The following is a 23,053-nucleotide window of genomic DNA, read 5'->3' as shown; positions in this document are numbered from 1 at the left end:
GCCTCTCTTCTGCCTCAACAGCATTTTGCAAAATGGTGTCATGTCCAAACTCTAGGGTTTGTTTGGTTTTTTTCAGAAAGATTCTCCCCTCTCCCCAGATTTCAGATGAGACATTTTTCAAACAGTTAATCCCTGAACATTTGTCTGTAGATACAAAAATGTTTTAAATGAGAAAAACATTTCATTCATTTCAACTCACCGCTCCTAAATTCCACGACATTTACCCATTACATATTCACTTTTACTCAAAACAGTACCTCTGACTTTCTGTATTCTTAGGTTTTTTTAGGGACTGCTGTTGACAAACTAGTAAATTAGGACTCGTGAGTAACCACTGTATCATTTTGGCCCCACGTTCTGCAGAGACAGCATGACCCTACCACATTCTCTTTCACCACATTCATCAAAATCTCAGCTTGTTCTCCCAGACAGCGGAAATTATTTTACTCACTATTTCCCAAGTTTAAAATACAAACCTCAAGCTCTGATTTGTAGAAAACAGAGAATGGAGACACCAAAGAGGTACACTGAGTAACTGACTAGACTGATTATTTTTTTTTAATCCTCATATTCTACATTTGCCAGCTATTACGGGAACAGCTACAGCCTCATCTCAGCATTACTCAGATTATAAAAGGATTCCAAACATGCAGAGCATGCATACAATTAAAATATCAAAATATACTGAAGGTATCTGTGAAACAGTGCTGAATGCAGCAGAAAGGCTCTTTATATAGAAAGATTTTTGTCTTCAGAATTGCATAGTTGTCTTGTTTTTCCAGAAAGCATGACGACAATGTACAATCATATTTGAAATCTGCCAGTGCTGTACAACAAAACTTTCAAAAGGAAAGCCACATGTGGCAAACAGAAAAAAAAAAAACCCAAAAACCAAAAACCCCCCAAAAACCCAAACTCCACCAACCAAAAAAACCCCTACCAACTAAAAAAACCCCAAAACTCCCCAAAAATTTTGGTATGGAAGCATGGTATTCAGCAAGTCTGTAAGTCGGCTGAACACCTGCGAGGTTTTTTTGCCAGGCCAGGCTAGTAACCTGGCAGTCCAGAGTGTGCAGCACCTGAGCTGCCCCGAAAGCCCTACAGAAACAGTTTAAAATCCCCCAGATGATCACACTCACCATGCACGCTGTGCTCCAGATGTCAGCAGGGGTGTTATACCCTGACCCTATCAACACCTCCAAGGATCGATACTGTCTTGTCTGGATGTCTTCAGTGAAGTGCTTGTGCTAAACAGAAGAAATGTTTTACTGAACAGTTATGAGACTGCTTCTAAGAGGAGAATCAACAGCCTGGAAGGCCAGAGTAGATCCAAAGCCATTCCTGTTACATTTAATCTGAATTTTACATCCTCATTAAATATATCCTTATATTCCTACAAGTACTGTTTAACTGCTCTACGTGAGACGCTCCTACTTAAGTAAAACAGTCCAGCAATTTAGAGAAAAGCAAGCCACAAAAATAGAGTAAGGAAGGACTGTTTCAGAAGCTGCACCCTCTCCGATCACGACAGACAGGCCACGACACAGCTACCTTCAAGCGGATAAGCAAGACCAATGTAAGAGAGACCACCCTGCCAGGTGCTGCAAGCCTGGTGTGCAATTCTGAGCCTGAGCCTCATCTCTCCCATGAGATCGGAAGTATTTTGCCATTTAAGAAGCCAAGTAAACCAGACACTTGTTCTATTTGAAACGTCAAACCTTTAAAAGCAGCACAGCCATCAAAGCATAAAACTCTGAGTCTCTTTCATGTGCTCATGAATCCACTGAAATGGTTTGACAAGCTAACGAACCACAAAACTAGCACATCAGAGCGGTTGTTTGCAACTCACTCTCTCCAGGAGAGCCAGACTCCTTCAGAAGTTTCACATATGCAGATTTCTACACATTATATGTGATACCATTCACAGGCCTATTAGAAGTGATGTCATGACCAGCGAGAGGCACCCAGAACACAGGCTGAAATCCCACGTTCGAGTCTCCACTCCCCTCTCTTCCCCCCCCAAACACAGCTTCAAACTGTCACTACTTTCCCAAGCAGGCCCAAGAATTTATTTTGCAGATCCTTTCCCATCTTGGCATACTGTGAACGAATTAGCAGGTTTAAACAGTCAATGTGAAAAGACTGTAAACTTACCACCCAGCAGGCATTTCCTAGGTCAGCAATCTTCACTTTGAGCTTATCTGCATTCTTGGGCTCAAGAGGATTAAGAAGGAAATTCCCAGCAGTTGATTTTCCTAGAGGCAACATGTACAACAGCTGATTAAAGCTACATGGCCAGTGTCACCATCTGTCATCCAAATCCCAGCACCCTCTCCCTACCCAGGAAGGGGCTTTGCTTATGGATCAGAACTTTTCCCTCCCTGAAACCTAGGTATAAAACCCAGCAGCCTGCGCTACCAACAGCGGAGATACCACCATTAACACCCGACTGGTGTTACAAAGCAGAAGGACAAGTAAGCATATGCAATTAGCGACTGTTTCCCAGCCTTAAACAGTCTGTCTATATCTAAACAAGCTTTTTAAATAAGGGCATTGCCAGCAACAAAACAACCCTCTCTCAACCCTCAAGTCCTCCTAAATCTTTGAAGGAGAGTTCACCTATTATAGCATCTTTTGACAGAGCCATCACTCACTGCTGCAACACAGACAGTTAACAAGAGCTAAAGTATACATTGAGAAAACCTTAATGACACAGCAGAGAGCAAAAATACCAAGTCACTAAATTACATCCAGCTGTAGGTCTAAAGCAATTTGGGAGAGGGCTGTGAGAAGCAAAATACACCTAGTAATCTAGCAGGTGCATTCAACTAAATGCAGTTCAGGTTTCAAAATATTTAAATCTCACTGGCACTACTTTTCATGCATGTAACTCCCCAGCAATACCCTGCCAAAAAATGCTACAGGATTTTTTTAGAAAAGAAGTACAAACGTTAGTTTCTCCCTCCTCCAAGCAGAAAGTTTATCAATTGATTCAAGTTCTTAACACACACACACTGGAATGCATTTAAACTGCAGTTTAAACTATTGATTGTCTTATATTCTCCCAAACTACAAGACTTCCAGTTTTTTCTCCCTGAAACAAACCATATTTAAACAAAGGCATCTTTTTTTTTTTTTTCCCTACACAGTATAAGCTTTGCTTTAGAACGGCTGCATTTCCAGTTGTGGGAACACATTTACTCATCTCAAGTAACTGAGAGGAGTTACCCATGCCCCATGATAAAAATAAAACTACCAGAACACACTGAGTAGTACTCAACTCATAATTTAACAGCCAGTGACAATTTGTAGACTTAATTTCTAACTGTTAATGCAAATCACATGTGCAACACTTGATACAAAGGAGTTCCTATACTGAAAAACAGATGTATAGGTACTTTTAAAAAGCGGGATATTATGCAATAGTCAAAACTCAGGTACAACTGTAACTGGAAGCTACAAACAGTGTATGTCTCAGAGTAGGACTGTCAGGTTAATTACTCCTGGCAGGAAGAGTCTCAGGCAGGTGGTTCTGATCACTCCAGCCTACAAAATTCAGGTTTCTATTAATACTCTGACGAAGCGTCGTAACACAACTCTCCCACACAAAGGAGAACAGAGCCCTTTCTTACAGGGCTCCTCTTATACCTTTGTTGTCTGACGGGCTATTATTCTCATTCTCGTCCTCCGACGGTATCTCTGTCCGGATGCTTTCTTGCAAATGGTTAATCTCCTGCTCATTGAAAGATCGTTCTTCATTGGAGGTGGGCTGACACACCATGGAATCTTCCGGAACTAAGGGCACGAACGAGTCCGACATTGCTTCTTGAGGCCTGTTCTCCGCTTCACCGTTACGCTGGCTGTAATTACAACTATGGAAGTTCTCCTTCTGCGTACGAGGGTGATCGCCACAGTCATTGGCATTGTGAAGGTCATCCTCAAGTCGCACAGACCCTTGATTGCCGGAGTCTGGGAAGTCCGTCATTTGTATCACTCCGTTGCAGTTTATTTCTGGTACGCATTTTTCTACGCTGCTTTCCATCAGAACAGATGGCTCTTGTACAACGACTTCAGCTGGAAGGGGGGAAAAGAAGAAGAGAGCAGAATATATCTCAACAGAGTCATAGCTGAAGCTGTTCAAGGGAGCCCTCGGAAGTAGGCAGTTCTCAAAACGTAACCAAACACAATCATTCGTTAATTCAGCTTGTTAGTAAGAAACTTCCTAGCCTCTTTCACTCTACTCATGCCAGCATGAGTAAAAGGACAACGCTGTGCTGCTTCAGCAATACTTCAGGTCCATACCTGTCTTTTTGCTGACATTTTCCTCCGGTGGACTAACTTTTATAAGCATTTCCAGAGGGCTCTGAGCTTCCTCTTCCTCTTCAGGCTGTGTCTGCCCTGGGCTTGCTTCCTTCTCCATTTCCTCTATCTCTTGCATTCGCTTCTCTAACAACTCAGCCTGCCGTTTCTGCTTCTTTTTCAACTTCTTTTTCTTATTCTTTGACATTTTGTCAGCCTACACATAAACAAGCAGAGAAATTGGACTTAGCATCTCGTATTTCAGTAGCTCCAAGACATGTCTAGTTTTAATTTATTTAAGAGCTGAGGAAGCAGTCTGGAATGAAAACTCTAGAGACAGCTGTTCTCCAAAATGAAAAGCAGTTATTAAGGTTTTTGGAGCAGTTGTCTATGGCTCTTACTAGTGCACATCTGTCCTGACCTGAGAAACCTACAGCATTCGCCAAATGAAGGACCTCAGATGCCACAGACAACAGTCACCTTCACAACAGATCTCGGGACCACCAAAAAGACTACGCACTCTGGAGATACATGAGCTAATACTCCTTGTATCTCCAAGACAGCATGAACCCCATGCCTATGTATGACAAACACAAATCACAATTTTCCTTCTGATATAAGGCTGCTTTCCCTTAATGCTGACTGCACTACGATGCAGTAGATACTATAAGTAGATATATACTTACGCACAAAAGCTATTACACTTACTGGTTTTGGCTGTGGTGCAGTGCTTACTGAAAGGGAAAGGAAGATCAGGAAATTAGTATGTTCATATTAAGAAACTGCAACTGCCTTCTTATCTGAAGATAAGCTTTTTCCTGTGTGGTTTGGAAACAGCATTTTAAAGATATTGGCAAATGTTATTTTGAAGGCTTATTTCTCTACAAAAGCACAGCCAGAATAAAAAAAAAAAATATCAAGAAAAACATGAAATGAGTAAATAAATACATAATTAAAATTACACATAGCAGACTTGCTTGACTGATATCAAAGACTTACACTTCCTGCCGTACAGCTTCATTTACTGCATGTATTATGCATCTTACAGAACAGAAAATGCAAACCAAAGCATTAAAATACCAAAGTTAAGGCAGCTTCCCTAAGCTCTGCTATGCTATGATGGGCTCGGCTAAATGCTGGTGTTGTCAGATGATGACAGACAGCCTTCCGATACACACTGCAGTAGTTCTTGAAAACTACGCACTGGTACAGATGGATATTCTGAGGACGAAAATGAGGAACTAGGAACAAGAGAGAATTTGCTCTCAGATCTTTAGGTCAGTTAGCACATGAAGGAAGCTATTTCTGCCACAAGGCTTTCAAACTTCTGCAAACTGATGCCAGGTAAATCATCTTGTTGAGAGGTTCATGAAACGCATTTCCAGCACCACACAACAAAAGGAAATTAACTGCTGAAGAAAATGCGAGAAGTGCCTCACCACATCTTCACTCCAGCACTGTACTGAGTGCATTAGCATTTCTGCAGTGTGCTGTATGAGACCGCCCTACTTTACCAGTGCAGCCGATTTAAAAGCAGGTGCCAGCATGTGTGTATCCTCCATTTTTCTTATATAAACAACTGCCTTCCCCATCATCTTTGAGTTACAACTTATCACTAATGTCACAATTTACACTTGGCTTTTCAGAGTTGACTTGCATTATTGTTCCACTGTACTCAGGTGGTTTTCCCTAGTGAGATTAGTGATGATTTGGGGGGTGTGGGGGGAAATAGCACCAATTTTCAGGAAAAGAAGCACCTGCAGAGCCAGATGGTGGGGGAGCCCCAGATCTCTGCCACTCTGTTGCTTCTGCAGCCAGCCTGCGGATATACTGGTCGTTAACGCAGAGAAGAATATTCTCAGGTTTAATATCTGTATGAATGATTCGACATTTTGTGTGCAAGTAATCCAGACCCTGAAGAACCTGCAGACAGGACAGAAGGAAATCAATCATTAGAAAAAGCAAAGAATAAGCAAGCTGAGAGTGAAGGGAAAATGCAAAATTGCATAGGATAATTAGTCAATCTAAAGGACTTCAGTGTTTGAGAATACAAATTAGAGTTAATGTGATCAGTTGTTACTACTCAGTTCCAGAAAATATAGATTTGCATACAGATTATACCTATGAATTTAAAATATTGTCTCTTTACCCTCATAAGTGAAGGTTAGATTTTTCAACTGTGGCAAGTTAATACCCTACAATAAAATCCTGCTTTCCTCCTCCCCTCCACCTCACACGCAGAACAATGTTTCTTCTTGGGCAAACATCCAGCAGGAAGAACAGGTTTCTCTTGCTCTTCCCATCACTGAGCGCTGTACTTACTTGTGACTTGATTTAAAAAAAAAAAAAACAAACAAAAAACTTGCACTTATGAGGAATAACCAGGGTAAGAAGAGGTTAAAAGCAAAGCCAGCTTCCCATTATGGTTTAAGTGTCAGAAAATAAATATCCGTAGCAGAAAGTTTTTGCAGTAGAGAAAGGCAATATTAACCCAAGAATGATTTCGTTGCACGAGATACATCACTGACTTCTAACTTTTGTTTTCTGAGATCTGAGAAAGATCATTGAAAGAGTTCTCGCTGGGTCAAGGGGAACAGTGCAGTCAGAACTAGGGTTTACCTGTTTGATGATCTTTTTGACGCAAGGGAGCGGAAGCCCCTGATAATTTGACTTGATGATCCACTTCAGGAGATGATGCCCTAGAACTTCAAACACCATACAGATATCTGTAACTCAGTCAAGGAAAAAGGTGGACACCCTGAATCAAGGAGCCCTGAATTCCCAAGACTGAGGATCAAAAGAAATCCATACCAGTTAAGCACTTTATAGTGAAAAACCCTCTTCCTTCTGACACAGCTTAGAGAAGCTGCCTTCCTTAACAGCACCATCCTATCCCACACATTGGTGTCATTATCCCAAACCTAAAATACAAAGGAATGGAGTTGGTTAGGGCAACAACAGCAAACTCCTGCTTTGGGTGGAAGCCAGTTACACAAGCAAGCACGCATCAGTATTTCCAGCTAGTATTGAAACAGCTTCAAGCCAACAAGGCGCATTTTGGAACAGCGTAGGCTCTTGCCCCAAGGAAAACTCAATGCCAGATCTCTCTGTACCAGCATTAACTGAAAAGATAATACAATTTCCATTTCATAAGTCATTAATTTCAGAACAATTAAGTTACTTTCTCTGCCCTTCCTTGCTTCTTTACCAGCAAAACAAACTTTTGACAAGCCTGTACTTCAACAATATTTACATTATCTGCTTTTTGTCTGTAAGATCTCAACAGCTACAGTCACTTTAGTGACATATTTAGTATTGCACGTTTGCTTTAGAAGCCAAACTTCCAGGAGTTTATTAGGCTGCTTTTGTTCTACACTGGCAGAAAGCATGCATGTGTTTCACAACAGCAAAAGAAATACAAGATCAAGACAACACTCAGTGCTAGGTATCAGAAAAAATAGAGGAAACTCATTATGGGGCTATTGTGTTCTAAAAGTGTTAAAATGTGTATAACCTACAGCTCAGTTCTCTCAAGCACCCTCTTAATTCTTACTGAAATAAAATTCAAGGTACTGCAAAGCAGAAACATGCACAAAACTCTATAAATTTCAGATGTTAAGGGTGTATTACTAGGACTTTGCACAAATAGCTGCTTACTAGAAGGGCGTTCACAGAACAACAGCGTATTTTCAAAGCAATACACTTCACACATCCTAACAACATTGATAAAAGTCCAAGGTAAAATGCTTCCCTAACTAGAAAACACTCTTATTATCAAGTTACAGACTGCATGTTTTTTTTTCATTAGCGATCTTAAAATTTTGTACTGCTTTGCTTAAATAAGAGGTTACCACCACGCTGCTTGCAGAATTGAAGGGCTGAGCCAGACGGGCTCTCTTACCACAAAGGCACATCGGACATGCAGTCCTGATTCACAAAGCAGATTCAGCCACCCATCTCTCTCGTTAAAAGCGTGACTAAGCAGCGCCGTCTCCACAACTGACACATCTTACTGAATGATCATCCTGGATCTGAGCTTAGCAGGCAGTCTGGAACCAGATAACTCTATGGCGGGTTTTCTTGGACAGTGAAAGGGCTGCCTGGGCATCACACACCAGCCCCGGCATGACAGCTATCCAGCAAACTCCCAACTTTATTTAATTCTTTGCCTTTATTTCACAAAAGGATACGAGAACCATTAACTCCTGAGATCTTGAAGTCATCTAATAACTGAACAACTCTCTCTTTACTTGGATCATTTGGATCACTGTTGCGAACCTGCAGAGAAAAACAGGATTGTGTTCCTTGAGGTAATTACCAGGCAAGAATTTATTTTGAAGTCAGATCTACTGCACTGCTGTTAGGTTCTTGTCCAAATTCTTTGCAGCTAGATGATCCAGAAATATCAAGCACATGATGAACATGAACTCCCCAAAATTAATTTAAAAAAATAAAAATTGAACCCCACTCTCAGGCACTCACCGATTTTAGCAACTTGATTTCATCCAGTGCTGTCTCTGTGTAGTGCTCTGCACTCTTCACCACCTTCATGGCCACAAATCTCCTCCCTCTACACACACACGGTAAGTAAATTGGAGATTGTTAATGCTCATACAAAGAATTTATTCTCCAGGATTATCCTAATTCCTTCGCACCTAAGAGAGCTACTTATTGAAGGCATCATGGAAAAATAAGGTTCAAGCACTCATGAAGATTGCCTTTGGGTCTCATTTTGTAAAACACCCATGTTAAGTCATTTCTCAAATGAAGTAAGTCAGAGATTACTGAACACAAGAGCACTCTTACCACATACATGGGTTGCCCTGTTAATTCCCTCCCACACATTTGCATGCGCCATGTCAAAAGAAACTTCTGTGCCAGGATGTGGACCCCTACGTTTTGCGTTTCTGTCCAAAGGTGAAAAGATGCTTCCCGATCATGTTTGTGCAATGCGGCGCACGCCTGCCAGAAACTCTAGCTAGAATAGCAAGACTTACTGGATGTCCCAAGCTAGCCACACAGTGGAGAAGTGGCCCCATCCAAGCTTCCGAATCACATGGTATCGTCCATTAAAGAGATCTCCTATTTTCACAAGGTGGTAACCACCTAGAAAAACAGCGGGAAGTTGATATATCAAGAGATCTTCAGAAAGTGCTGAAGAGCAGGTATGGGGAACAAGCATCACCCCTTGAGGCAGACTTACCTGATGTGTTTAAATTTTTAATCATATAAACAAATGCAAATGTTTCTCTAATTGGATCTTGCTAGAACATAGACACAGTATGTCAGAGGAAGAGCTGTGAACAGCCCTCTAGCTGATTGAAAAGTTTTAACATAATTGAACTAGAATGACCGACTTTTCCTCCTCTTCAATGTAGGTCACCACTGCAGCATCACAGAAGACTATTTCCTCAGCGAAAGCATCTGAAGTCTGCTAGGCTGAGCCCCTTTGGAACACACAGCTTATGATGTTCATTAACAGAATCTTACATCTAAATACCAGCCGTGCTTTTGCATGCTCCATCCCCATAACAGAGTACTGCAGCCAAGATCCCCGCAGTTTCCCTTGCAACTGCCTTCCTGACCGAAAGGCACTCTGCCATTTAACATGGCCACTGAAAAGAGGCAAGTCTCCTCCCTGCACCCCTCGTATCTCTCACACTGCTGACTACGCAGGAAGATTCCATGATGGAAGCAAAGACACGAAAAGCCAGACAAAGACACAAGGGAAGCGCAGAAAACAGAATGAGGAGAATAAACTGTGATTGTTAAGGTCTAAATTTTTGCCAGAACCTGGAATTACACCCTAGACTCCAGGCACTTACTGTTATTGTGGTCAGCAAGTATCACCCATGAAATGCATGCTTTGCGAGGAAAACTCATCTCTCTTGATTGAGTTGTTCACAAACAAGACACAGAATTGCTATCCATTACTTCATTAGCTCAAGCAGCAATAGTCCCTTTTCTTCGCTTAAAGATTTCAGTTACAACAGTGACAGCTGCACCAATTGCCAATTCATACAATGGCTTTCTTCTTTCCACCAGCTTTCCGACAAAAAAATCTCACAAATACTCTGGCAGCATGCTGAAAGCAATGTACATGCTTTGAAGTAAAGCACTGAAGCGTAAGAAACGCTGCAACTGAAGTTCCCTGTGCTATTTCTACTTTGCCTTTTTTTTATACATATATACATTTATACATATATATGGCAGTTGTCTTATTCAATACATACAATAAATATAAGCAGTCTTACAGAACACTTGGAGGTGGGGGCACAGACTCAAGCTTCAACTAATTGACCAGCTGATTTTTATGATCAGTGTTCTATCTTTTTTTAAGTATTTGCTATGTTACACATAGAGCCTGATCCTTTTGATATTGAATTATATACTGTGGCACCCCCATTTGCTCTGTATTTAGTTTCTGCTCAAAGAAACAGCAGAAGACTGCATTTGCAGACAGCAAATTATCTGAGGAATGGATATTATGATGATCTTCAAAAAAACCCCTGAAGAATCTGAAAAGCGTCCTTTTCCTGATGAAGTTCAAAAAGGAATCGAATGCCTGCTTGCTTTTACCAATTTTGAAAGCCCACTGGCAGAGAGGAAAAGCTAACAGCTTTAAACGTGTTAAAAAAGCTTTTCAACTCAAATACTGAATGGTAATAGAGGGAACCTTGGAGAAATGAAGAATAGTTTCTCCATTTCAGGTTAGGTTGAAAAATATTATTGTTATGCAGTTTAGTTTCAAAAAACACTTAAAAGTAAGAGGGAGTCTATTTTCATTCTCCGTAGTGGATGGAAATTGAGGGAATTTCTTGATTACATTGAAAATCCTGCACCTTAAAACCAGGCAAGTTCTCACCTTTACAGTAATCATTTGGATCCTCTTGTTCGTCGTCATCTGATCCCAAGATTTCTTCCTCTTGCTCGGGAAGGTCATTTTCTGAGTGAGCAGCAGGGCCCCGATGCTGAGTGTCGGGTCTGAAAGAGAACACACTGCATGTCTCACACACGTTACTCTTCACTCCAGCAGCTTTCACGTCACATGAAGCATTGCTGATAATGGAGGAGATGCAATATTCAGCCTTCAGAAAAACTTTTCACATTTCAATGCTTTTACTCTTGAGCCAGTATAAAAGTAGATAGAAACAATTTTCCATATACTAGTGAAAAACAGAATTTAATGCCCTAGATTCACTTTTATAGTAGAACAAAGGAAAGACCAGACAAGCTTAGAGATCCCATCAAAACGTTAGTCTCTTTGAACCCCTTCTCAGCCTTTCCCTCGGTGAGGACTTTTCTAAGGTGAGGTTGTATTTTTAAGATGTCACATCACACAAACCCCGAAGATTTAAATGTTGATGAATGGTATTTTAAAGACTAACATCAACTAATTCTTAGCCTTTTGGGGAAAAAAAACCAACCAGTTTTAGAACTGGTGCCCTTTGTCCCTTTCACCTTTTGAGATCAAATGAACATTTAACAATCCTCCTGTTTCCAAAACTTGAGAACTCTCACATCCCTAAGATTGCCCTTGATTTCTCCTGTTCTCATGTGGTATGCTGCATTTCTAGTTTGTCTCTTCCATGAAGGTCTAGAAGTTGTTACAGTTGTCTGAACTACGGGGAGTAGGAGTATGCAGAGCAGATGTTCTGTAAACCCTTCTGAGAGTTTGTGATTGCAGAGGGCTTGAAATCAGGCACTGAGGTGGTGGTGGTGGTTTTCCCCCCCCCCCCACTTCCACATTCATAAAAAAGACCATTAATTTTGTGTTTAACTTTACACCAAACCTGCTACTCTAAGCTCCTGCTCGTGAAGGTCACGTTGGCAAGGGCGACCTCATTGCTCTCACGCATTTAAGCTGTGTTCGAGCTCCCCGAACTAAAACACATCACTACCCCCCCTGCGCCCCAGCTCCTCCTCCATGGCACCACACTGCTTGCAGCCAAACAGTTCATGAAACGATGATACTAACAGGTAAATTATTTACTTTACAAAGCATTACAGCAACGGTTAAACGTCTACAAAGTTTAATCCTCAATATCCTTTTGTACAAAGCAAGCGTTTATAGTGAAAACAATGCCTACAACCCATCTGCACTGCCAAGAGCTAATGGCAAAGCACTGCACAGTATCAAAATTAAGCCTCCTTTTCTTAGAAGTATAAGATATTAAAAAGAGCTGGACTTGCCCAAAGAGGTGGGCAACAAATTTCTTTACAGCAGTGACGTACAAGCACGAGATAACATTCTTTACAATGAGCTTCCCCGTCCGTGTGAATTAGCGGAAGTTTCTTGTATTGAAACTATTGTTCCAGTGAAGCAGCAGATATAACTGATACCTTACACCACCCTATTTCAAATCCGACTCATTTTGCTCAAAGGAGTAACTGCTGAGAGAGCCACTGATTGTGCCAGTGGATACGTTAACGCATGTGGGCTTTTGGATGCAGTTTTTTTAGCTTATAACTGAGTTGGAGCTCTGTGCATCATATCATGGCCACACTGACTAATCTTTTTAATATTTCAGTTTTGAGCAGTTATATGGCAGAATGGACGTTCAGCATTTACCTACTACACATGCACTCTGCTGAGACTTCATCCATTAAATACATATGTAAAATACGTGAAAAACTACAGCCACCTTAAACAGCTATGGAGCATAAAAAGGAAGAAACCACACGTTCCAACCTGACCACGACTAAACTTAGAGCCATTTACAATCTGGAGCTGAAGTTCGTTAAAGAAAAGAAGAGCTACAAAAGGTCATCCCGGGCGCAACCAAACCACCTGACGTTCACTTTCAGTCTGCTGTCAGAGCTAGTAAATCCTGCTGATTTTTTAATTCAGGAACACATAAGCAACACAGATTAGTGGCCCAGCACCATAAAACAAGACTGCCAGACAGTCCATTCCACTGCTGCCAGGCTACTGAGGCATTTATTAACAACCTCATAGCTTGTTCCAGCCCCAAGATACTTAGCATTTAGACTTTCCCCGCCCTGTGAGCCACAGATTTACAAGTCAGGGGTAGGAAGAAAGCAGGGTAGGGGGTGGGAAGCCTTGGAGGTCAAAAAGCTCCTTGGAAACTGCTGCATTCCCTTGGGGACAACAGAGCTACAAATAAAGTCATAGGCTATCCCCACATTAAAAGTAGGTAGCAAAGGCAAGAAAGGGCCACGGCCAGAACTGTTGAAGGGGAGACTGGATGGTCATATATAGCAAATCCTATAGGCTGGGTAAAGAGAAGCAGAATGCAGCACTGAATAGAAAAGAGAATTTAAACCCAGCAGCCACACCCATAGCATAAGCTCTAAAGAGTAATTCTCCCCAATGCCGTTTCAAGATTTTTCACTTTTGTAACTGTGCAAGATGTAGGGGATTAGAAGGGATTCAAAAGAAAATTCATCTTAAGAACCACTGATGCAGACAGAAACATCATGCCATCCTGCAGTCCCAATGCTTCTCAATAATAAGTCATTTCATGCATCAAGGAAGAAGTTACTGGAAGCACTAAACCCCATTCTCTTGGAAGCTTTCTGTGCCCCTCCTAAGAAGGGACTGACGAATCATGCTGCTGACAACCTCATACACGACACACCCTGTGGTCTGCATCTGAGTCTGTCCTGGGGATCCAAAAGCATTTTACTTCTGTATTACAATCTATTATACCAACTAATGCGATAGTGAGCCGTATTCAGGTCACAGACATTTCTACAATGCTATTTCCTTTATGAAATCAGCTCCAAAACACATCTCATTTGCCTTCCTGTAAAAATTCAGTAGATGTTATTATATCCCACCACCTTCTTCTCCCAAAGTGATCGTGTCAACTGCAGATGCAGAGACTTAACCAGTGCAGAATGTGTATTAACACCAAAAAACCCTGAGACACAAAACCACGACCCTCATCCGTCTGCTTTGCTCACACAGACAGTACTCTTAAAACACAAAAGGCTACTAAAGACAGCAGAAAAATCCATGCTTAGTACTTTAAGATGACAGCTGAGACAGCTGTCAGCAACACTGCTAAATGCAGATAAAATATAGGATGAGTCTATAAGAAATTGCTAATAGTTTACACATTAAAAAATCAAGTGTTCTAGGGTACTTTTTTTCACAGCCACCTCTGTTCTACTTAAGAACACCTCGACCACCTTTTACTTTTGCTCTCTTGACATGCTAGTTAATCATTAGAATTAACTGGATTTGCAGGGTCTATCTAAAACTATATAGCATTATTTTACTTAAGGAAAATGATGTAAAAATGCAATGCTATGGCAAAATGCTAGATCTTTTATGGAATTCGTGTGGATCCACAGCTAGAGACCCTCCCAAAAGTCCTTATTCTCTCAGGAACACCTGAAGAACTACAAATTCACAAGACAAAAAAAAAAACCCCAAACAATTAATGAGGGTAACCTACCTGCATGAAGCACGGCCTCCCATTGATAAAGATATTCCTGAAGACAGTCCAATAGTTTTCGAAAGAGCCATTAAAAATTAGATGCCACACTGTTTGGGAAGCAGGGGGACATCCACGGCAGGCAGAGGGGCTGGTTCTTCTCGAACGCAGCAAAGCTTTGTGCAAGAGCGATGGAGAAGAGGGATTTGCCTCCACCACCTAGCTGCAGCTGCACAGCACTGCATTGCAGGTAAAGGGCCTTGCAGCAAGGCTGGGGGTTGCTCTCAGCTGATCTTCCTGCAAATTCAAGTCGTGTTAGGGGTTGAGCATAAACAGATGCATCTCCTCCTCTTGAAGTTTACCTGTCTCAATCTTCCCTCTAATACAAGTAGGAATTCAGTCAGATACTGCGTTTCATCTTCCTGAACGAGCCGGTTTTTATTTGCCTATTCAATAGCCCACTGGATTCAAAGCTTGGATGAAGACAAGGATCATGGTAATTGCCGACAGTGCAACCCTTTTGATACAGAAATGCCAGCACAATCCCACAGGAGAGAAAGGGCGTTCAAAGGAAAAATGAATTTTCTGAAGTAATTCCAAACTTCCCTATCCAGAGTTATGAGAAAAATCGATCCCTTATGCTTAAAAGCAACAAAACAAGCAGAAGGAGTCAAGTCTTCTTTAAAAAGGTGAACTGAGTATTTTTCACAGCAGCAGGCACTTAACATCACCCTTCAACGACGCAGAAGAACTACCAGCCATTTCCTGCGCCTGTTTATCCTGCTGGTTTATGTAAGTAATAGGGGAAACAAGTCAGCAGCAATGTGACATAGCAAGTAATAATTTATTTTCTCTGCTACGGAGGACCTTTTATTAGTGAAAGACACTGAAGCTGGCTCCGTGGTTTTAAATCAAGAGGTTTAAAGAAAAATTGGATTCATCTGATTGTGTATCTGAAATATTTTCACCTTAAAAGCTTACTGAGGTTTGAACATCCTTTTAACAGTGTAGCATTGCCAAACCTCTTCATGTTCAAAGACCTGCTAACAACATGCAACATTTCCCACTGCAGACAAGATTTTGCTCCATGTTCATTGAATACATCACCCAACGACTCCGCTCACCTCTGCAATGCGCAGTGGGGACAGTAACAGTTATTTGCAGGAACTAAGATTTCAGTCACTCCTTCCTCACAAAAGGTGTTCAAAGAGTTTGCAAAAAACCCTTTTGTATTCTCTTGCCAGTTTTCCACAGAATCACTCATCTGGTTCACACACTAAAATTAAGGTGAAATTGATCGTGTAACGTGTGTTCTTACAGACTTGCACCGAGGTAGATCAAACAGCATCAGGAGGATGAGACCATGGGAGACCACAGTCACACCCATCAGAGAGTGCATCAAAAAAGCAGCGTTCTTCATGCTGTGGAGCAGCACCGGCACGGGCTCCTTCGCTGTTCTCAATAAATTACGTCAAGCCATCCCAGCAGCCAAGCCTCCACATGCAATTTCACAATCAAAACTCAGAACGTTTCTCCACTCCGATAACTTACAGAACAAAATGCTTGAAGAGAAGTGTTTGGTTCTTCTATTTAAGGGCTACTTCTTCAAAACTCTTCTGTACAGGAAACAAGTATTTTTCCTTGTCCCTAAACCAGCAGAAATACTGTCCACGCTACCCATCTACCTGCTTTGAACAGATACAAAAGCAGATCCCTTCCCCCTTCAAGCAAGGAAGGCAGCACACATTTAATCCAAATCACTTGTGTCACACCTATCACCCTTATATGTGTGCTAACAAAAAAAGATATTCTCCTCACTCCTCTTCACTTGTTTGCCATTCCCTTGGTATTTGCAGAGATGACATCCATCTGTAGGAAACCAAAGACAATTGCTTTCCTAAATGATTTTTAAGCCGCCTGCAGCACAGTTGTTATAAACACTGTCATCCCTTATTTGTGAGCGCAAATTACACACATGCACACCATCCCCTGACAGAATTCAGTTCAGTGAACTTGACTAATGATGAATCCAGCTTGTAGCGCAGGAGACAGGGGTAAGAGTACTGTAACACACCCCGGGACTGTTGGTGAAGCGTTGCTTTCCACCTTAACCATCCAGCTGACCATTTCCAGGGCTGTACACCCACCGCAGCAAGATCTCACTTCAAGTGCTGTTGAAGATTCCTTGTTTTCATTTGGGGAAGAGTGGAGGCAAAAAAAAAAAAAAAGCAGCTCCATATGGCACGGTGAAAAGCCAGGATTTCAACATCTCTCTCCCGTTTTCACATCCCTGCATCCAGACAATGTCTCTTTAAGGGCATGCTTGCCAGACTGCATCTCATTACTATTCCTTGGCGCGCCTCTTAATTTCAAGATCATGTTAAGGCACATCTAGTCAGAATGACTGCTTCTGGTGCCAGCTTCCAACATGCTTACATGCAGATCTGCTGGCAAACCTAGTGTTCAATAAATATTGTAACTGCAGCTGTTTAGACTCAAACTTTCAGTAGGAATTCTGGTCTGAAATGATAGAATTATTTTGCTGCCTGTATGCACTTTACCTTTCTGCTCAAGAAATTGTTAAGTATTTGAGGGGATCATACATCATAGATTGTGGGGGACTTATGAGCCTGTAATCCACGTTATTTTGTGATTACTGCAATTCATTCACTCTTGCATCCCTATTTTTCTGAATAAAGAACTGGTACTTTCTGCCAGTGGGGCAGATCCACAACACTTGCTGCTGCAGGGCAGCCATCTCCGACCTACAGGAATACTGCTGTCAAGAACTTAAGAGGACTGTAGATGGTCTTTCAAAGCATTTAGTTTGGAAAGAACAGTGCTCAGAGGCACCGAGACATACTTTCATTTAGTGGATCTGTGGGAGTTCAGTTTGAAGTAATAATGAATTTCACGTAAGAGTGGTGCTAACGCACGAACAGAGGCAATCAAGTTTCTTGCTCCCCATACCCACTCCCCCACACAAGCACTTAACAAGCTGTTTGTAGAACCGTCTGCCATCCCAGCTATTACAAACCAAGGGATGTCCATGGAAACCAGCAGATCTTCAGTTGTGTCCTGTCATAGTCTAATAATCGCTTCTGCGTTTGAATGAAAAAAATCCTGTGGGCGATGCATTCTGACTCTACCCTAAACTTATATTCAAAATACTTATGAGCTATGTAGCCCCGGCATTAATTATGAAAGACAAGGGAGGAAACACAAACTCTGATCCTGGTCCCAGGCAAAGTTTTGAGTAAGGAGGTTGAGGAAGAACCCAGGAGGGTCAGAACTCCAGAGCTCCACAAAGACAGCAGGAAAAGTGCTACCAAGCAAGATATGCAATAACAAACGGGAACGCATCAGACTCCACTCAGAAGTTTCTGCCCCCCAGACTGCATAGATGGAAAAATTACCAACTTCCTCCTCTCTCTCCATAGAAATTCTGTTGAGGAAGAAGAAAGTGAGGCTTCACTGCATGTCAAGAGTCTGTCCAGAAAATTACAAGTAACTATAAACCAGCTTCTTGAAAACACAAAGTATTGCATGCATTTGGGAAGAGGGAGAGGAAGCAAGACTGTACCAACTCCGCTCTGCCACTGCCCTCCCTCCAGGAGTAGAAAGTGCCAGAGGAACTACTCAAAGTCCTGTGAAAAAATCTCTCCCGCTCAGTAAAGCCTGTACGAAAGGATTAAATAAATTCACCAGTGCATGCAGAATTAATACTTCAAATCATTTTTCAGAACAAGCCATATACTGTAACTGTATGGCTGCCACTACCTTTGTGATTATTCATGCTTACAGTAATAAAATGTTCTGCTCTGAGACACAATCTGTTCGACATCCTTTACACAGAGCTGCTGGTTTTGTGCACGAGTAGGCCAACTTTTCCTGAAACATGAAAGACACTGCTGAAGCGAGACACTGGACTTGATAGGTATGTCATTGGCAGGCCCAGACAATTACACTGTTTCACCATCTACACATCACACAGACCTGTGGTCCAGTTCTAGTAATACACTTGTTTTCTTAATTTCAGAAGAAATGACCTGTAATATGGAACTATTTTTCAGTTTCTTGTCTGCTTCTCTAACTGCTTTGAATCTGGATGGGCTTTTTAGCCTAGTTTTTAAACTCCAGGTCTTAATCTCAGTAGTAACCTAGAGTCCTTTTTTCCTAGGACACAGGGAACAGTTTGAGCTTCTAAGGGTTTGCAACATACAATGCAGATAGAAAAAAGCCAAAGTATTTTACTGGCAATTATGGTCTAACTGTCACAAGTGCCAGATTCCACTACAAATTACCAAAGCCATTGCTCAAGTAAGTCTATATTTGTATTTTAGTTCCAACAGAAGCTTGTGTTTTTGAATGGAAGCATGGTTTTGAAGTAAATACCAGACCTTTCTTACACATTGGGCTTGTGTTCACACAGTGCAACAAGTCTCACAGCACAGGAAATTAATCTCTTTCAAACGAAACCCTGCAGACAGCACACTCCAGCACCTTTTCAGGCAGGAATGGACATTCTGTTCACACAAGGGCTAACTCAAAGCAACATTCCCCTCCAAACAGCACTTGGGGTCCTTAAAAACCAAGCTTGTAACCAATCTCCTGTTTGCCTGCACCGCTTCCTAAACAGACACTACTTTACTGCACCAGGGCGTTACAAGTACACACGTGGCTGGGTCTGTGCTACGGGACCTGCAAGCCATGGCGCAGCTACCTCGTGGCTGATGAAAGGCTCAGATGGTGGGACACCCACCGCTCCTTCCTCCCGCTGCACTCACGGACATCCCCATCCAACACAGCTCATGAAACACCAGAACACGGGAATTCCGTTTTCAGTTTCTTAGGAGTCGTACGAGGACCTCTCGCACAAGAAGTGTTGCCAGGAAAGCACCGCACAGGTCCCCACCTTCCTAAAGGCCACTGCAAATATTACACCTAACACATCTGTCTACTGGCGATAAACTCCAGAGATACTAGTAACTCCTTCAAAGCTTCTGTGTTTTTGACAACTGAGCAAAAATAACTACTGGAAGCACCTCACCACATAGACTGTACACTCTTCAAACATTCGTAAGTTTTAGTAAGAAAAAGAGCTTGTAAGCCTACAAGCTCCTTTTTTAAAGACAGGCTTTTTTGACTGCTTTTGGGAATCAGCTGACTCTTACCGCCCGAGATCTTCACACCTCATGAAATGATAAAATTAATACATCCCCAGGCAGCTTTCAGCAAAGCTATCTTTTGGCAGCAACACACATTGCAGTAACCTATGTACCAAACTCCCAATGCTTTATTAGCAACTAAAGCTTTGACATGCCTATTTCCTGACATATTCTTGATATTAAGGAAAAGGCCAAGCAGAAGCTTGCCTCTCATTTTCTAAAAATATTTTCAAGCAATTTTAATTCTTTAATTTCATGCTTTTTTGATGGAAAGGACTAAGAAGAAACTGAAATCAGTGCTTCACTCAAGGTCACAAAGCAACCCAGTGATAGTCAACATCAGCACTCGGGATCTCCCTGCACCTAGGCTTGTTTTCAGTCCCTCCAAGGCATTCAGCCTATCACTCTCCCTGTCCTCCCTCCTCCTCAATTCCCACAGAAACGGGAGCTGGGCAAACGTACACAGCCACGACAGTCTCCCAACTCCACTACGGTAGGCACGGGACCGACAAGCAGGCTAGGCAAGCAGAAACTTCCTAAGCAAAGCTGTGAGATGGCTGGTTCAGCGATCGTGCCAGATCACCAAAAGATTTGGGCTAGTTTTACTGGAGTGGGAAGACACAGGTACCTCACCTTTGTATTACGAAGAAACTTAACATACTCTTCACTAGAAGGAGCAGGCTATGATGAATGCACTCACTTCTTCACTGATATCAAATAAAACAGAACAAAAAAAAAGGCAGGAAGGATGGGAAGAAATAGGAACATCCTGAACTTGGGGAAAATGAAGAACTTGGTTGACCTTCCCATTGAATAAAAAAAAATTTTATACATGGAACTGTGATTAGTATTTACAAGGGTCTCCTATAAATAACCAGTTTGGTCTGGTCTTGTCTGAACCTAAATAGCAGCAATTTTAACTATTGAATGATGAAAAAAAGCAGTGACTTTCCAGTTTTGTTCTATACACAGTCCGTGCTGATTATTTTAACCTTTCCAAGTGGTTTTTTTTTTTTCTGGTTTTAACCGGATTGAGTTGATAGGGAAACATAAAGCAGGTGTAGTTCACTTCTAAAGTGCAAGATATTCTGAGTTACTTTAAATCCCTTCGGAACATTCTCTGCATTTTTATACTTACCCATACTAATTCCTAATATTTACCAACCTTAATCTTTTAAAATCAGTTGTTTCATGCTTTTTCCTACTCTTCCTATAGAAAAAAATAACACGCGTGCGATCTAACCAACTACCACGGAACATTAGATGTTGAAAGGACATTCCATATGGTTTCAAGATTAGATTTTATGGAAAAAGTCTTGCAACAACCCAGTTAAGCTTATTTTAGAAGATTTAACTGGAGCAGCTTTGTATTTAAATAGCAAAAATGTCATGGAACTGCACCTGAAATTAGAGGCTGACACTGGGTTCATTTTGTCATAGAACGTAAAGCATAAAGTACATGCAAGGTTCTTTAATTTCTGAGGCAGGATCTATGGTACCAGGCAGAGTTGAAGCATGTAGTTTAAGAAGATAAACATAGCATTTTACAAGTAGTATGGTTCTCCACCCAAATCCAGGTTAGTGGCAAAATCAACAGCTAACCAGCAGCGCAGTTGAACCTGTTCTGCCTACAAGGTTAGAAAAGATTTTAGAAAAAAAAATAAAAAAAGCTAACATGCCAGCACTGAAAGTTACCATTCAGCACCCTCAGAATTTACAGAGAAATCAGTCTTTCCAGCCCCAACTGTGGGCTCTACTGGCAGAGCCACTATTGTTTGTCTGCAGCTGGACAAGAAACAGAGTAACTAACAGGTATAGAATTAAACAATAGATTATTCATTCAGAAGTTAGGATGCAAATAACAGTAAAGAAAGAGAACAGAATTTCAAAACCTGTCCTAACGCTATCTTCAAGAAATACCAGGAATACATACGTACAAAACAGCATGGAAATGTAACGCACATCTGCCAAAGAGTTTAGTTAATGCTCTTTACCCTTCAGAAGCCACATTTCAAAGTAACTGGATCTTTGCTGGAGACAACGGGCAAAAATTTTAAAATCCCCGTGATTTGTCCGAGGAAGTGACTAAGAAAGCGTTACTCTAGGCCTAAAGAAAACCCCTCCAGCTCCCACCCCAAAGCCTTACTTACTAAATCCTTCTGGTTCCTAGCCCCAGGCGAGTGTAAAACCTCCTGAGGTGCCAGAGCTTTGGCACAAATAAGCGGCATTTTACCGAGCACACAGAACCGGCTCGAGGATCTATATCACCTTTCCCTAGAAAGGAATCCGCGAGCAGCACTGAACGCGGTATTTAACGCAGCCTGGCGGGAGCCGCTGTTGAATATTTACTCGCCATCTTTCCATTTTGATCTCTGCAGCCAAAAAAAGTTCACCACATAGAAAGACTTGGGGAAATTCCTGCGGTAGGAGAAAAGCCACAGGAGAGCATCAAAGTTAAAGGAGTAAATGAGAGATCACAGAGGTTTTACAGCAAGATTAAAAGGAAAATAAAAGGGGGTGGTGGGGGGATGGTGAGGCAGGGGGCAGCACCAGGAGTTACTGAACTGCTGAGGGGGGGGGAGGAGTGAACGGGGGTGGGGGGGGCACCACCAGGCATTACTGAACTGCTTGGGGGGGGGGGGGGGGCTGCACCAGGCATTACTGAACTGCTGGGGGGGGGCTGCACCAGGCGTTACTGAACTGCTGGGGGGGGGGGGAGTGAAGGGGGGGCAGCACCAGGCGTTACTGAACTGCTGGGGGGGGGGGGGAGTGAAGGGGGGGCAGCACCAGGCGTTACTGAACTGCTGAGGGGGGGGGGGAGTGAAGGGGGGGCTGCACCAGGCGTTACTGAACTGCTGGGGGGGGGGGAGTGAAGGGGGGGCAGCACCAGGCGTTACTGAACTGCTGGGGGGGGGGGGGAGTGAAGGGGGGGCAGCACCAGGCGTTACTGAACTGCTGGGGGGGGGTGTGAAAGGGGAGAGCAGCACCAGGCGTTACTGAACTGCTGGGGGGGGGGAGGGGACGGCAGCCCCCGCCGGGTAGGAGCCTGCAAGGGCAGAGCATGACACGAAGCGGGTGGTCACGACTGCAGATCCATCGTGAGGGTCTTCTGGGGGGAGGCAGGGAGCGGAGAGCCTTCCCCCCCGCCCCAGCGCCTCTCCCTCCCCTCAGCCCGCCAGA

General features: G+C 42.4%; 1 protein-coding gene across 3 annotated transcripts in view; it reads right to left on the bottom strand.

Moving 5' to 3' along the window:
* SRPK1 (SRSF protein kinase 1) overlaps nucleotides 1-23,053 on the bottom strand; it is a 33,246-nt gene that overhangs the window by 4,368 nt on the left and 5,825 nt on the right. For 2 of the 3 annotated variants that reach the window (XM_056362000.1, XM_056362002.1), the window contains exons 3-13: nucleotides 11,165-11,283; nucleotides 9,297-9,405; nucleotides 8,782-8,869; nucleotides 8,490-8,577; nucleotides 6,919-7,025; nucleotides 6,057-6,222; nucleotides 5,008-5,033; nucleotides 4,303-4,516; nucleotides 3,649-4,074; nucleotides 2,155-2,255; nucleotides 1,140-1,247 (exon numbers count right to left, since the gene is read on the bottom strand). In XM_056362000.1, the coding sequence (XP_056217975.1) occupies nucleotides 1,140-1,247; nucleotides 2,155-2,255; nucleotides 3,649-4,074; nucleotides 4,303-4,516; nucleotides 5,008-5,033; nucleotides 6,057-6,222; nucleotides 6,919-7,025; nucleotides 8,490-8,577; nucleotides 8,782-8,869; nucleotides 9,297-9,405; nucleotides 11,165-11,283 (1,552 nt within the window). Of the gene's footprint in view, nucleotides 1-1,139; nucleotides 1,248-2,154; nucleotides 2,256-3,648; nucleotides 4,075-4,302; nucleotides 4,517-5,007; nucleotides 5,034-6,056; nucleotides 6,223-6,918; nucleotides 7,026-8,489; nucleotides 8,578-8,781; nucleotides 8,870-9,296; nucleotides 9,406-11,164; nucleotides 11,284-14,726; nucleotides 15,298-23,053 lie in introns of those variants that run through there. The other variant, XM_056362001.1, reaches the window with a different exon arrangement.

The sequence above is a fragment of the Falco biarmicus genome, chromosome 16 (genome assembly GCF_023638135.1).
Source record: "Falco biarmicus isolate bFalBia1 chromosome 16, bFalBia1.pri, whole genome shotgun sequence".
In the NCBI taxonomy this organism is placed as follows: domain Eukaryota; kingdom Metazoa; phylum Chordata; class Aves; order Falconiformes; family Falconidae; genus Falco; species Falco biarmicus.
The sequence above is the reverse complement of the archived record's forward strand: the minus strand, read 5'-3'. Positions and strand labels throughout refer to the sequence as shown.